Below are 16,011 nucleotides of genomic sequence, written 5' to 3'. Positions count from 1 at the left end.
GTCTAGTGGGTGAACAAATATCTTCAACAGATATTATTAAAAATTAAAATGTCAAATAGAGGAAGCAGGATACTTTGTAAAATTTAAATGTGAGATAATAAGGAGGTAAGATTTGTGTGGAGGAATACAAACATTTCAAGGACAAAAAGTTGTTTGAGCCAGGACTGGTTTGGCTCAGTGGATAGAGCGTCGGCTTGGGGACGAAGGAGTCCCGGGTTCGATTCCGGTCAAGGGCATGTACCTTGGTTGCGAGCAGATCCCCAGTAGGGGGTGTGCAAGAGGCAGCTGATCGATGACTCTCTCTCATCGATGTTTCTAACTCTTTATCTCTCTCCCTTCCTCTCTGTACAAAATCAATAAAATATATTAAAAAAAAAAAAAGTTGTTTGACATGAGTAAGCATGGAAACTTAAAATGTTTTTCCTCTATTTAGAAAATTAATTTACTTACAATTATAGTTGACATGTAGTGTTATATTAGTTTTAGGTTTACAACATGGTGATTCAATATTAACATACCTTACAAAGAGATCACAATAAATCTGGTACCTATCTGTCACTGTTAACTATTTTTCTTTTTGTTCCCTGCTTTATTTCTTTTTAAACCAATAGGAACATGTTTGACAAGCCAAACCGTGATGCCTTTCAAATAGTGTCTTATTTCTTGTTTCAAACGCTGGACCAGTCTCTCACCAAAGAAGTTTTCAAGTGAGTAAAACTTTTTTTTTTTTTTTTAACTAGTCATTCTCAAATTTGAAAAGGGACTATGCCTTGATTAAAGCTAGGATTTCAACTTTGGCTTTTCAGTATTATTTTGAATTGATAAATCAGGTTTGAGTCTTACAAATTTGGTGCTTAACCTTTATAAACCTGAGTAATCTTTGGTACTAATCGTATTAATCATATACTTCATAGGTAAGCTAGATTTTGTTTTATAAAATTGGTTCCTAACATTCTTTCGTCTTTTTTTAAAAAAATACATTTTTATTGATTTCAGAGAGGAAGAAAGAGGGAAAGAGAGATAGAAACATCAAGGATGAGAGGGAATCATGGATCGGCTGCCTCCCGCAAATCCACCACTGGAGATCAAGCCCAGAACCCAGGCATGTGCCCTTGACTGGAATTGAACCTGGGACTTTTCAGTTTGCAGGTCAAACTCTGTGCACTGAGCAAACCAGCTAGAGCTTCATAGTCTTAATTATTAGGCAAAACAATGAACTGGTACCAATTTATATACTCAGTTTTGCCTTTTTTCTTTTTGTCAATTATCCCCTGCGTTATTCCTTTTATTGTAAGCACTGTTATTTGTTTTGTCTATTTTTACTTTCTTAGTTTCTGTAAATCCTTATTATTTTTGTTCCTGATATATGTATTAAAGTGTCAAGGGCTATAGGCAAAAATAATTTCTATTAAGTTTTGCCTCTCTCTATACATATAAAAGGCTAATATGCTAAGTTCGACCAGTAGCTGTGATATGCACTGACCACCAGGGTGCAGACACTCAAGGCACAGGCACGGAAACATGGAACAGACTGATGAATCTCAGAAGGAAGTGGGGGACAGGGGTAGGGCGGGAAGACCTTACATGCATACTGGAGGCCCCTTGGCCTGGCCTGTGCATTCTCGCAATCCAGGACCCCTCAGGGGTTGTCGGACTGCCAGTTTTGGCCCAATCCCCGTAGGCTAGGCTGAGGGACCGCAGTGGTACACAAATCCATACACCGGCTCTCTGACGTCCCCTGAGGGCTCCCAGATTGCAAGAGGTGCAGGTCAGGCCAAGGGACCCCACTGGTGCACAAATCCATGCACTGGGCCTCTAGTTGTTATATAGTGTTGAATATTAAATAGTTTCAGAAGGAGATAAAAATGTGAATACCACTAGCCTGGTTCCAAGTTATTTTGCATGTGATTTCTTTTGTCAGAAAAAGTGTTCACATTTGTTTCAAAATTTGTGTTATCATCCTCAACATAAAAAAGCAACAACTAAATACATTGTTTAGGGCAGTGGTGGGCAAACTCATTAGTCAATAGTACAACAGTTGAGATTTCTTTTGAGAGCCAAATTTTTTAAGCTTAAACTTCTTTTAATGCCACTTCTTCAATATTTTGTGGAAGAGCCAAACTCAAGGGGCAAAAGAGCTGCAGTTTGCTGACCACTGGTTTAGGCATTGTTTTCTTTTTGATAATTTGTTCTTAATATTTTGCCTTCAGTTAGGGTTATGAATGACCAGGAGAATAAATATCTTTGAAACATTTTTTGGACATTTTTATCATTGTGGTATAGGGCTTCCTCTGCTCAAAATAGATTTTCTTGGGGACTTCCCCTTCCCCATGTGGGAGTCCAAAGTTCAGGGACTTTTCCCCTCCCTATTTGGGAGTCCATTCTGTGGGACTCTTCCCCCTCCCCACGTGGGAGTCTGTACTTGTTCTTCAATAAATATCCATCTTTGCTATATCAAAAGAAAAAAAAAAAAGATTTTCTGATTCCTTCCTCCAATTATAAACAAAATAAAGCTCATTTTAAACAATTCAGAAAATACAGAGAAATGTAAAAAAGGATGTAGAAATTATTCTGAAACCCACCAACCAGAGAATACCTGTTGACATTCCAGCCTTTCAGTCTTTTTTTCTATGCATACTAATTTTTTTTTGATTAATATAGAATGTATGATATGTTATAGAAATGAAAAAAAAAAAAAACACACACAAAACCATGGGGTCCTAGAATACCTCAGAATAAAAATTTAGATAAAATTGATTATTAGGGGAAAGCAGTAGGTAAATTTAAGTCTTTCATTTTTTAACTAAAACACTGGCAAAGCTTTTTTTTAAATAATTTTATGTCATTTTTATCCACAAAACAGTAGAACCCACTCACTGTAATATAGATTATCTTTCGGAGTCAGAAATTCTCATGGCATTTCTTCTCGTGCTCTTCACGTATAACCATTGATATTTCTCTTTCTTTTCTAGGCATAAAATACTAACTTATACTATCTTTATGTGTTAGTCTAGTGAATCCATTGAGAGTATTCTCATCTTTAGCTGATTTTTAGTAATTTTAAGAGTGATTAATTCCTTTATTTAATATATATATAGTTATTGGTTATTCACATGAAACAACTTAACTCCATAAATATTTATAAAGAAAAAGACCTACTTTCTCACAGGTCGGTGTCTCGCATTAGTTGAAATCTGTGAATGCTAGCCTTGATTCATTTAACATTATTGTTTTTAATATGGGAGGAAAATGTTTTTAATTTTTGTTGAGTTGTCTTTGTTAGTAATTCTAATGGTTTTATTTCTGTTTTTAAGAGTTTGTTGGCCTCCATTTGACCAAAAAAGTGATACTGAATTCCGGAAACTTTGCTGTGAATGGTTAAAAAAAATTTCTGTAAGTATTCTCTTTCTGGAAAATGAAAACTTTTAAGAGGTTTAAAAATACATTAGTTTTTTTTTTCTGGCTTTCTGAGGTACAATTGTATCTTTTTTAGATGTAAAAAAAAATAGTTTTTTTTTTTTTTTTTTTTTTTTTTTTTTTTTTTTTTTATTGACTTCAGAGAGAGGAAGGAAGAGGGAGCTAGAGAGAGAAATTTCAGTGACGAAAAAAAAAAAAAAATCAATTGGCTGCCTCCTGCATGCCCCTTACTGGGGATCGAGCTGGCAACATAGGCATGTGCCCTTTCTGGAAATCCAAACATGACTTCCTGGTTCATGGGTCGATCTCAATCACTGAGCTACATCAGCAGGGCTTAGAGGTGAAATATTTTTAATGCTTTTATGCTAACAGTATAAGCAAGATTAATATTTTTTTTATCGTTTTTGAATGGGATTTCTGGAAAAGCAGCTTTGCTAGCTAGATGCATTAGAAATAAGTTTTTGATTCCTTGGAATTTATATTGCAGTTTTTATTTAAAGAAAACTATTTTGATTATAGATTATTTTAGCTTGTGTCCCCAAATAGTGTCAATAATTATAGGGTTATATTGTAATTACCTTTTTGTGACAAGTCCACCAAAATTTTAGAATGATTCAAATATTAAACTTTGGATTCAAATGGAATAATCCTGATCAGTCCTATGCTTCAAAAACAGTTTGATGTGAATATAAAGGTTATTGTTGATAAGTACTTCAAATTATTTATTTTTTTCCTAGGTGGAATGTGGAAATAACTTTCCTCAAGTTGTTGGTTCACTATTTCTTTCTCCTGGTGGTCCTAAGTTTATTCACCTGATGTATCATTTTGCAAGATTTGTAGCAATAAAATATATAAAAACATCCAAAAGTAAGTTAAACTTATAGTAGGAATTCTTTTTGTTTTGTTTCTTAAATACTTACTCTTTGCAGTTTGCAAATCATCAAGGGTAAGATAAAAATGTCCAGTAACTCAGAAGGCTAATAGTTAATGTTTATTAGAACTATAGTTTGAAATAATGAATGTGAGTAACAATTCCAATTATTTTATGTTCTAATACAGGGGTTGAGAATGTTTTGACGGTCTGTCATATATACCTCTTTTTATTTTTTTAATTTTAATTTAATTTAAAAAATACTTTTATTGATTTCAGAGAGGAAGGAAGAAGGAGACAGAGATAGAAACATCAGTGATAAGAGAGAATCACTGATTGGCTGCCTTCTGCATGCCCCACACTGCGGATCCAGCTTGCAACCTGGACATGTGTCCCTACCGGGAATTGAACCGTGAGCTTCTGGTTCATAGATCAATGCTTAGTCACTGATTCACTGAGTCTACTTTGTAAAAAATTTTAATACAACCCTTTAAAAATGTGGAAAGTATTCCTTGCTTGTTGCTGACCTCAGAAAAACAGCCAGTGGGCCAAATAAGACCTGCAAATTATAGTTTGCCTCTAATACACTATGTTAAATGTTGTGTTGAATGTGTGGGAGCTTTATTTTGGCTATTGGTAATGTGTGAAAATTTTTTGTTACAAGTTGCAGTTTTAAATATATTTTTTTATTGATTTTATACAGAGAGGAAGGGAGAGAGATAGAGAGTTAGAAACATCGATGAGAGAGAGTCATCGATCAGCTGCCTCTTGCACACCCCCTACTGGGGATATGCCCGCAACCAAGGTACATGCCCTTGACCGGAATCGAACCCGGGACCCTTCAGTCCCCAAGCCGACGCTCTATCCATTGAGCCAAACTGGTCCCGGCTACAAGTTGCAGTTTTAAAGGGATTTTGCAAATTCATAGAAACAAAATACAAATTGGATTTTTAAGCTGAGGCTTAAAAGACTGCTACTTGTAGCGTATTAAATATACTGCTCTGTTTATTTGGTTTATGCTATAAAACATGGACAGGAAAATACAGGAAAGTTGATTCAGCAAACCGTATCCATTTTTCAATTTCTAGAGACAACCATTGCTGACATTTTGGTTCATTTTCTTTTAGTTTTTTATTTTTATTTTTAGTGTACATATATATATATATATTTCTGGGTTTTAATTATTTTGAATAGGTAAAATAATTAAAACCCAGAAATATATATATTGTGTATGTGGTATGCCAGCTTTTAAAGAGTTGTTATACGAAGTTGTTAATCTCTTTAAAAATAAATAATATATAAATAATAATAAAGGCCAGCAGTTTTAATATTTCTTAGCTTACAAGTCTAAGTTTTTGATGATCTTCTGTTCCATGTAGGTTCATTCAAACATGTTGCAGAGACATTTAATTCAAAGCCACAAGATTTACACATGTGCATTGCCAGGTCCCATGTAGCACGTAACAGATTTTTACAGATTTTACAAAGAGAAGATTTTGTTTTCCAGAAGTATCAAGAAAATTCACAGTAAGTAATACTTCGATAGTTAGAAATGGAAAATTCTTTTATGTATAAATGTCATTAGTATGCCTTCAGTGATAGTAATCCATGTTTACTTCAAAATTCTGTGCTGTTATTTTTCCATTTTAAAGCCAGATAACTTCTGAATAAAATGTTTTAAACTTTAGGTATACTATAAATGAAAGTTTAGAGAAGGAAAAGGTCACTATAGTTTAAAATTTTAATTTCTTAGGAGTTTTTTCTTTTAACTTGGAAATATGTTTTTAAGATGTATAGTGTTCATTCTATTTTGTATCCTTTTTTATCTTAATATTTCATTCTGTAAATTTTTCCATATTCCTATAGATATTACTTTTAATGACTATATTATAGTTTGCTGAGTATCTATTAAGTAGATAATCCTTTATGTAGGTGTTCCATAGTTTCTTTAACCATTTTATACTAATTTTATGTTTAGGGCCATCTCTTCAGTAGATTTGGTTTTAGGTTACAGTGTTAAACAAGATAGGCAAGGTTCTTAGTCTCAAAATAGTTTGTGTCTAATTTTTACAATTATTAACAACTTCAGTAAGATACCTTTTTTTCTTCTGGTAAGATACCTTTTTAAATGCTGTGCTATTATTAAAGCTACAAAATATATATTTAAAAATATTTTAATTGACTTTCAGAGAATAAGGGAAAGAGAGAGAGAGATAAACATAAATTATTGAGAGAGAATCATTGATTGGCTCCTCCTGCACACCCCCTACTGGGGCTCGAGCCTGCAGCCTAGGCATGTGCCCTTGACCAGAATCGAACCTGGGACCCTTCAGTCTGCAGGCAGACGCTCTAGCCACTGAGCCAAACCAGCTAGGGCACTATGAAATCTTTTGACACTATCTTTTTTTAATATATTTTATTGATTTTTTACAGAGAGGAAGAGAGAGGGAGAGAGAGTTAGAAACATTGATGAAAGAGATTCATCGATCAGCTGCCTCTTGCACACCCCCTACTGGGGATGTACCTGCAACCAAGGTACATGCCCTTGACCGGAATTGAACCTGGGACCTTTCAGTCCGCAGGCCAGCGCTATCCACTGAGCCAAACCGGTTTCGGCTTTTGATACTATCTTAAAGCTGCAATATTGCTTGACTGTCTTAGCTCACATTAAAATTTATCCCCTAGGAATGTGAGACAAGGATAAGAGGGCAGGGTAATTTTATTGACCTCCAATATTTTTACGTGAAGTCAGAGAGTACACGAGTCAAAAAGTCCTTGGTCCATCTTAATAGTAGCCTGTGTGTTAAATCCTGGAACTCTAAAAGGAGCCTTTAGCTGGCTGCTGGGTGTATTTGTAAGAATAGTCCTCAGAGGCCTTGAGCAAAGATATGAAATGGTGAAAATAGTAACATAACTATACTGTTTAATTTTAATGGAATTATAGATGGACCCTGATTTACAATGGTTAGACTTAAGATATTTTGACTTTATGATGGTGTGAAAGTGATATGCATTCACTAGAAATTATACTTTGAATTTTGAATTTGGTTGTTCCTGGGCTAATAATATGTGGTAATATACTCTATTGTGAGGGCAGTGGCAGCGAGCCACAGCTCTTACACCTGCAAATGATCACAAGGTAAACAACTGATACTCTGCATTAATTGTGTTGCCAGCGTTTTTTGGATATTGTGTTACATGTTTTCACATCTCTCCATGTCTATAAAATGCCCATTTGTGTCTCTTGTTTCTTGTAAGCAGAAGGGTAAGGCAGTTACTCTTAAGATAAAATTCAAGAGAATTGCACAAGAGTAGGCTCAAGTAAGTGTTCTGAACACATTTAAGGTAGACTACGCTAAGCTATAATGTTCAGTAGGTTAGGTGTATGAAATATATTTTCAACTTAAGATGTTTTCACCTTGTGATGGGTTTATTGGGATGTAATCCCATCATAAGTTGAGAAGCATAGGTAGAGTTTTCATTTTATATGTTTTTTTACAGAGTATTAGATGAAGAAGTACAAAATTTGAGATCAGAATATATAGGACTGCAAAACCAAATAAAAAAGTAAGTGACTTGTAGAGCTGGAAGTTGCTTTATATATTAGTTTAGCTCTTGCATTTTACAGGTAAGAAACTGAGAGTCTCAGAAACATAAATAATAGCAATAGCTAGATAATGATAGGTAGAGAATATAATTCTGATTCCTAGACCAGTTCTTCTAATAAGTTATTGCTTTGATCTAGAATTTTATTTTTGTTTTAAGTGGAATGGTTATTAGTGGGTAATTTTGCAGATCAGTTAGCTCTTTGGATAGTAAATTAACATGTGATTTTTTTTTTTTTAATCCTCATCTGAGGATATTTTTCCATTGATTTTTAGAGAGAGTGGAAAGGAGAGGGATAAAAAGACAGAAAAATTGATATGAGATTGGTTGCCTCCCTCATGTACCCTAACGAGGGCTGGAGACTGGGCCTGCAACTGAGGTATGTGCCCTTGACTGGTATTGAACCCAGGACCTGTTAGTATGCAGGCTGATGCTCTATCCACTCAGCCAAACCAGCTAGGGCTATCATATGATTTTTAAAATTAGTAATGGGCCTAGAGGTTGTTATGCTAAGTGAAATTAGCCAGTCAGAGAGACAAATACCATATGATTTCACTTATATGTGGAATTTACTGAACAAAATAGAAGCAGAAGCATAGAATCTGGAATAGACTGACAGCTGTCAGGGAAGAGGGGAGGGGAAGGCTGGATGAAAGAAGCCAAAGAACTATATGCATAACCCATAGACAACAGTGTGATGACCAGAGGGAAGGGGAAGCTGGGGAAAAATGACGGGGGAAATGGGGACATCTGTAATAGTGTCAACTAGAAAAATAAAGTTTAAAAATATGACTAATGAGATTAATTTTTAACTAGCATGGAACCTTATGATGACCAAAGTGATATACAAGAAAAAATTCAAAAGGTGAGACAGCTTTTGAAGAGGGAAATGTGCTCTTTCTTACTTTTGTGGTAGTATTTTTTTGTGATAGTATTTATTCTTATTATGAGTATTATATTTGTAAAGGTATCAACAGGGTGCCTCTAAAATGTTTGGATATGATGGGAAAAATAGCTTATAATTTATAATACTAAATATATACAAAAGCAGCTTTAAATATGGTTAATTTAAAGTCATGCCAGCAAGAAAAGTTCAGTTTGATTGTAACGACGTAATCAGTAGTATTTATCAAAATAAAATATATTAACAGAAAGGAGATGGAAGAAAAGTGAGAAACAAAAATTGAGATTGGCTTGGGTAGTAGAGAGTAATCTGGCAGACATAAATGGTCTGGCTTTAGAACAAGCATGTCAAACTCATTGCTTGCGGACCACATGCGGCTCACAACAAATATTTTTGCGGCCCAGCCAATTTAACAGTATGTAAGAAACATTTTAATAAAAATTTTGTAACTTAATTTTTACAATATCCTGTTATACATAATTATTAATAACAAACTACAAATTTGCTATTGACGGATTTCCATAATCGTGTTGCATTCATTTCCCTGTGTGCCTTACACACGGTGCACCATTTCTCTCCACTAATACTAGCAGCGAATATTTTAGCAGCCAATTGCCATGTCATTACTCTTGTACTGACTTGTTTGGTGTGCGCAACAGGAAATATTTCGCTTTCAAAGAACAAGAAAAATAGATTTATTTGTGTTACGCTTATTAATTTGTGCAGTTATTCAGTGTCAAGTTAATGTTCAAGAAAAAATATTAATTTCTATTAAAATGTTCTGTTATTTTATGTTAATGATTACTCATTTACTTCAGCCTTTTTCTTCAGCATGTCTCTATTGAAATAAACCTATTAAGCTGTTTTAATGGTTTACTTGCCATTATTTCACATTCAACCTGTGAAAATTGAAGCTTTTTTTGTGTGTGGCCCATTTAAACTTAAACCTTGTTTATTTGGCCCATGTTAGCCTTTGAGTTTGACCTGCTTGCTTTAGAGGTTGATTTTGATGTGGGGTAGGAATATTTTCTTAGGCTCTGTGTTCAGATGACATCTGTCTTCAAGCTCGTTCTGATTCTACGACCATCATGCTCCTTTGGGTATTAATTTGGCTGCTCAGGCACTTTGTTCCTAGAAAAGGTAAGTGCCATCCTCAGAAATAATTGTTCATTCATTCATTGAATAATTATTGATCATCTAGAACAGTGTTTCCCAAAGTGTGGTACGTGTACCCCCAGGGGTATGGGAAGTTTGGTGGGGGTACACGTTGCACCGGAGTTTGGTGGGGATATGCACTGCACCGTGCTTAGCTGCGCCTAATTCTACCTTACGAAAATTATAGAAGGGGTACACATATGTCAAAAGTTTGGGAAACACTGATCTAGAAGAATGCCATTTGCCAGGCATTCTTCTATATAGATATTACAGCTACTATAGGAATGAAAAAAACAGGCAACATCACTTTTTTCATGAAACTTCCAGTTTAGTGCATGTGAATATTATTATTGAATGCAGCATCTTTAAAAAAATTTTTTTTAAATTGATTTCAGAGAGGAAGGGGGATAGAGATAGAAACATCAATGATGAGAGGTAATCATTGATTGGCTGGCTACTGCATGCCCCCCCAATAGGGATCAAGTCTGCAACCTGGGCATTTGCCCTGACCAGGAATTGAACTGCGACCTCCTGGTTTATAGGTTGATGCCAATCACTGAGCTATGCTGGTTGAGCTAGATGGCATTTAAAAAAAAAAAAAATAGGTCTATTGATTTCAGAGAGAAAGGGAGAGAGAGAGAGAAATATAAATATCAATGATGAGAGAGAGTCATTGATTGGCTGCCTCCTGTATGCCCCCTACTGGGGATTGAGCCAGCAACCTGGGCATGTGCCCTTAACCGGAATCGAACCTGGGACCCTTCAGTTCGAAGCCTTAGGCTCTATCCACTGAGCCAAACCAGCTAGGGCTTAACTGCAGCTTTGATGCCTTTAAGAAGCATGGCTTTTCAAAGCTTTTACCTTTTTGAAACTTGAATGACGTATGATTAATGTGCAGTATTCTTGTTTCTCTTTTTTTCTGAAAATCTTTTATTTCTTCCTGAAAAGTCTTCCTTAGATTGCTAGCTTGTCCGAGTATAGGAAATACTACTTGCATTTTGGTAGTATAAGGCTTCTTAGATTTGTTTTGAAAATCATAGTGGGCTAGATTCTCCTGAGAAATTTTTTAGTTTTAAAGCCCTGCTGGAGATTATTATTATTAAACTTTATTAGTTTGTCAAAATACTTGAATTTACCTCAAGAAAAGATGCCAGCTACATGCTGTATTGCTGCATGCATATTGGGATTTTAGGATTATAATAATGACAAGTAAACCATTAAAACAGCTTTAGAGTGTTTATTGACAACCTTTTGAGAATGTTAAAAAATGAATAAACAGAAGGAACTAATTTAATTAGGGAATCAATTTTAAATTATTTTATTAATTTTACTTCGTTGAATTTTTTGGGCATTTTGCCTGAAATATGTCCATGTCAAATTCCCTCTTTTCTTTGAGATGCTTGGTGATAATGGTTAGTAAACATTTGCTGGTTTAAAATTTACAAGAGCTTTAAATCTCTAATTCTTGAAAAAAGATGACAATTTAAGGGTCAGCATAAAAAAATACAACTCTAAGATATCTAAATGTATATTCATTACAAAATGCTATCTTTTCTAAAAGCTGTGTGCACATAACTTATTGAAGTTTAATAAGTATTTTTCTATGTAAAAAAAAGCCCCATTGGAAATACTACCAGTGATTTCAGACTATTAAAATACAGTAAAATAAAAGTAAAATACAGTTAGCTAATTTTTTAACCAGAAGCCATTCCAGGAATACTTCATTTGTTCTTGGGAGTGAGTATATGTTGGTGTTTTACATTTCTTTAATTTATGTACAGATTACATGTAGACTATATTTTGTTTGTCTGTTTTCAAAGGTTCGGTCTTTGTGGGCTTCAGTGAATGAAACACTCCTGTTTTTGGAAGAAGAAAGAGAAATTGTTAGTTCAGTCCTTAGTCTTGCTAACCAATATACTTTAGATGGAACTAATGTTGCTATCAATGTTCCAAGGCTCTTACTTGATGAAATTGAGAAACAAATGTGTCAGGTAAGCATTTGATATTAAAGAAGCTTTTGAGATGACTCCCTTCATGCAGTTATTTTTATATATTACATGTTGTTTTCCGTATAGTGTTTTCAAAATTTATTTTTGAGTATATCTAGTAAAACTTTTATAAATGGGTTCTGGTAAAGCTGTTTATCTTTTTTTCTTTTTTGATTATTTTTTATTTATATATTTTTTGTTAATCCTTATCCGAGGATATTTTTCCATTGAGTTTTAAGAGAGTGGAAGAAAGGGGGAGAGACAGAGAGAAACATTGATGTGAGAGAGACACATCAGTTGGTTGCCTCCTGCCCTTACTTAAGCAGGGCCAAGGATCGAGCCTGTAACCTAAGTATGTGCTCTTGACCTGATTTGAACCTGGGACGCTTCAATCCACAGGTCGACACTCTATCCACTGAGCTAAACCAGTTAGGGCAAGGCTGTGTATCTATATCCATCAACTTTTATTAATTGTCCATACCTTGTATGGTGTTACATCATATATAGTGTAGAGAGTAGGAAGTTATTTAGGAAGATGATATGGTACTTTAAGTTCTTTACAAATTCTCACATAGAACAACAATGGTCTCCTGATTGCTAACTGTCTTCTTAAAAAGGCTCTATTCTCTCTGCTTTCTCTTTCATCTTGATGCTATTAGTATTTCAGATTTTTTTCTTCCTTTAGCTTTTGTGACTTCAATTTCTCTGCTCTCCTCTGGTTTTTCAGATTGCTGTTTTCAGTATTTTCACTGATTCCTTTTCCTCTGCTTGACCTTTAAATCAAAGTGCTCCCATGATTCCTTTTTTTTTTCTTTTACATTTTTTATTAAATTATTATCTGTGTACATATTTTAACATTGCCCCCCCTCCCATACATTCCCATGATTCCTTTAATGTCCTTCCTTTCCCACATTATAAATTCATGTGTATTTTCTTTTTCTTTTTTTTTTAAATATATTTTATTGATTTTTTTACAGAGACGAAGGGAGAGAGATAGAGAGCTAGAAACGTCGATAAGAGAGAAACATCGACCAGCTGCCTCCTGCACACCCCCTACCAGGGATGTGCCCGCAACCAAGGTACATGCCTTGACCGGAATTGAACCCGGGACCTTTCAGTCTGCAGACCGATGCTCTACCATGAGCCAAACCAGTTTCGGCTCATGTGTATTTTCTTAACCAATTCTATTGCTTTATCAGCTTCCTATATATTAATATCCTCAAATTGGTATTTCCAGCCTCTCTCCTTTATTCCAAGCTACATCAAATTATTTCCACTTGCTCTCTGGTTGGGTGGCTCAGATGGTTGGAGCATAGTCCATCCCGTACACCAAAAGGTTGCAGATTTAATTTATGATCAGGGTACATACCTAGGTTGTAGGTTTGATCCCTGGTGGGGGGTACAGGAGGCAAACAATTGATGTTTACCCCCTTCTCCTATCTCTCAAATCAATGAACGTATCAAAAAAAAAAAAAAAAAAAAGTTAAAAGAAATTATTTTCACTTGCTTATGGGACACTTCCATCTGGATTGCCTACTTTAAAAAAAAAATGAAACTTACAATTTATTAAGGATTTACTATATGCCAGGTATTGATTATAGTACGATAAAATATTGTGACCCTGAAGAGTTTTCATAGGTAACATGACAGGCACTTCACATTCAGAGCACATAAAAATTGGGATCTGCGAGTCCTAGAAGGACTAGGCAGATAGTGTGTATAAATGAAGTACACTAATTGCATGTAACAGGATAAAGTGGGAAGTGATGAGGTCTTTGGAAAAATAGTAATTTTTAAAAACCTTGTTAAATATATTTTTTATTGTTGATAATGTTACAGTATCCCCCTCACCCCCCTTTAAACTCCTCTCAGCTGGTACCCCTACCCTTCCCCCCCTCCCAGAGGTCTTCACTATCCTATTGCCCATATCCATGGGCTGTGCTTATAAGTATATAAGTTCTTTGATTTATCTCTTCTCATCCCCCAAACTCTACATCGAGTATGTCAGTCTGTTCCATACCTCCATGTTTTGGGTAGAGAAATAGTAATTTTTATGTGAAATCTATGATTAAAAACATTGGCAAATAATTAAAATGATTTTTTTGTTGTTAATCCTCCTCCAAGGATATTTTCCCATTGATTTTTAGGGAGAGTAGAAAAGAGAGGGAATGATGGAGAGAAACATGGATGTGAGAGAAACACATCCATTGTTTGCCTCTTGCATGAGCCCTGAGCAGGGCCAGGGAGGAACCTGCAACCAAGGTACATGCCCTTAACTGAAATCAAAACCCTTTGATCTGCAGGCTGATGCTCTATCCACTGAACCAAAACTGGCTAGGGCCAAATGATTTTAAAACACTGGAACTATGTAGGCCAAAAATCATGTCTAAGTTTGGATTTAGCTTGTAGGTACCATCAATTTGCAGCTATTGTTAAAACATAATTTATCATACATGGGTTTGGATTTATGGCAGGCCCATCCCCTTGGGTCTTTCATAGTGCTCCATGCCAGAGCAAACTGTGGCCTTGGACCATTGCCTGGCCTCAGCCTCTACGCTGCAGGAACTGAAGCCAGTTCCACAGTGTTAAAAAACCCAACAAAACAAGACATGAATTTGTAATCTTTCTCCAAATCTCTTTTTTCCTTAATCTTCATTTATTTGCATTTCTTTCATTCTAGTTTTCAACTTTTTGCATGTAGTATGGCATGTTAATTGTTCCACAACAGTTTTCTTTGGACCAAAATTATTTATATAGTGTTATTTTGGGGTAGACTTTTAACTTTTTTTTATTCTATAAGGTAACCTTTTATTATAATAGTAAAACATATAAGTATGTTTATAGAGTAGTTTATTATGCTAAGAACTTACAGTTTACTACTTTTCCCCCCTTTTTACCTTTAGTTGCACATAGGAAATGTTTATGAGGCTGGAAAATTGAACCTGTTGACAGTTATTCAGTTATTAAATGAAGTCTTGAAAATAATGAAATATGAATGTTGTCAGGCTGACCAAGCAAAACTGACAATGGACCTTCGCTTCCTTGAAAAAGAGACCAAATTACAGAGAGAAAGATTATTGGATCTGCAGCATATGAGGTACACTAGTAAGATTCTCTGTTATTTTATTAGGTGAGGAGTAGAATGGTTTTAATAAATTCTCAGCACAGCTCATGTAGTTTAACAACTCTTTAGCTTTGGCAAACAAGTGTGAACATTTTAAAACCTGTCATTAGCTTTCAGAGAGACACATGAAGTAGAAAGGAAAATTAATGTAATTTTCTTTATGTCTGAAATATATTATTTGCTGTGAGTGATAATTCTTTATGAAATAATTTTAACTTTTCTATCGCTTTTCTTTTGTGGGATCTAGTAATAAAACTAGGGCTCAGGCCCTACCTGGTTTGGCTCAGTGGATAGAGCATTGGCCTGTGGACTGAAGGGTCCCGGATTCAATTCCAGTCCAGGGCACATGCCCAGGTTGCGGGCTCGATCCCCAGTAAGGTGTGTGCAGGAGGCAGCCAACCAGTAATTCTCTCTCATCATTGATGTTTCTATCTCTCCCTGTCCATTCCTCTCTCAAATCAATGAAAAAAAGTAATCTAGAGAAATTAAATTAAAAAGACAAAACAAAACTAGGGTTCAGAAAAGTTTTTTATTTGAGCAGAGTGACTAAGAGGTATGGGCTATCTTTAGGCATGGACAGGACAGATAAGGGGAGTAGAATTTCTATTTGAGTTCAAAACTAGGAAATAAATTGTATTTTATTGATTGAAATGTTTTTGCCTGGATATTGTGGCTAAATGGTTTAGTGCTGACGTAGGAACCAGGAAGTCGCCTTTCAATTCCCGATCAGATTTCAGATTCAGTTCCCAGTAGGGGGTATGTAGGAGACAGCTGATCAATGATTCTCTCATCATTGATGTTTCTCTCTTCTCTCTTTCTTTCTGAAATGAAGGGAGAGGGAGAGAGAGAAAGGAAGAAATATAGGTGTGAGAGAGAAACATTGATTAGTTGCCTCTGTACACACCCAGACTCGGGTTTGAACCCACAACCTGGGCATGTGCCCTGA

General features: G+C 35.3%; 1 protein-coding gene across 1 annotated transcript in view; it reads left to right on the top strand.

Moving 5' to 3' along the window:
* The window catches only part of HAUS6 (HAUS augmin like complex subunit 6), a 37,250-nt gene that overhangs the window by 2,666 nt on the left and 18,573 nt on the right, over positions 1 to 16,011 (top strand). The window contains exons 2-9 of the mRNA XM_084898462.1: positions 612 to 707; positions 3,315 to 3,393; positions 4,155 to 4,284; positions 5,668 to 5,815; positions 7,790 to 7,855; positions 8,711 to 8,759; positions 11,774 to 11,944; positions 14,845 to 15,038. Of these exons, the coding sequence (XP_084754588.1) occupies positions 612 to 707; positions 3,315 to 3,393; positions 4,155 to 4,284; positions 5,668 to 5,815; positions 7,790 to 7,855; positions 8,711 to 8,759; positions 11,774 to 11,944; positions 14,845 to 15,038 (933 nt within the window). The remainder of the gene's footprint in view (positions 1 to 611; positions 708 to 3,314; positions 3,394 to 4,154; positions 4,285 to 5,667; positions 5,816 to 7,789; positions 7,856 to 8,710; positions 8,760 to 11,773; positions 11,945 to 14,844; positions 15,039 to 16,011) is intronic.

The sequence above is a fragment of the Pipistrellus hanaki genome, assembly GCF_964339955.1.
Source record: "Pipistrellus hanaki genome assembly, chromosome: 11".
Classification (NCBI taxonomy): Eukaryota; Metazoa; Chordata; class Mammalia; order Chiroptera; family Vespertilionidae; genus Pipistrellus; species Pipistrellus hanaki.
The sequence above is the reverse complement of the archived record's forward strand: the minus strand, read 5'-3'. Positions and strand labels throughout refer to the sequence as shown.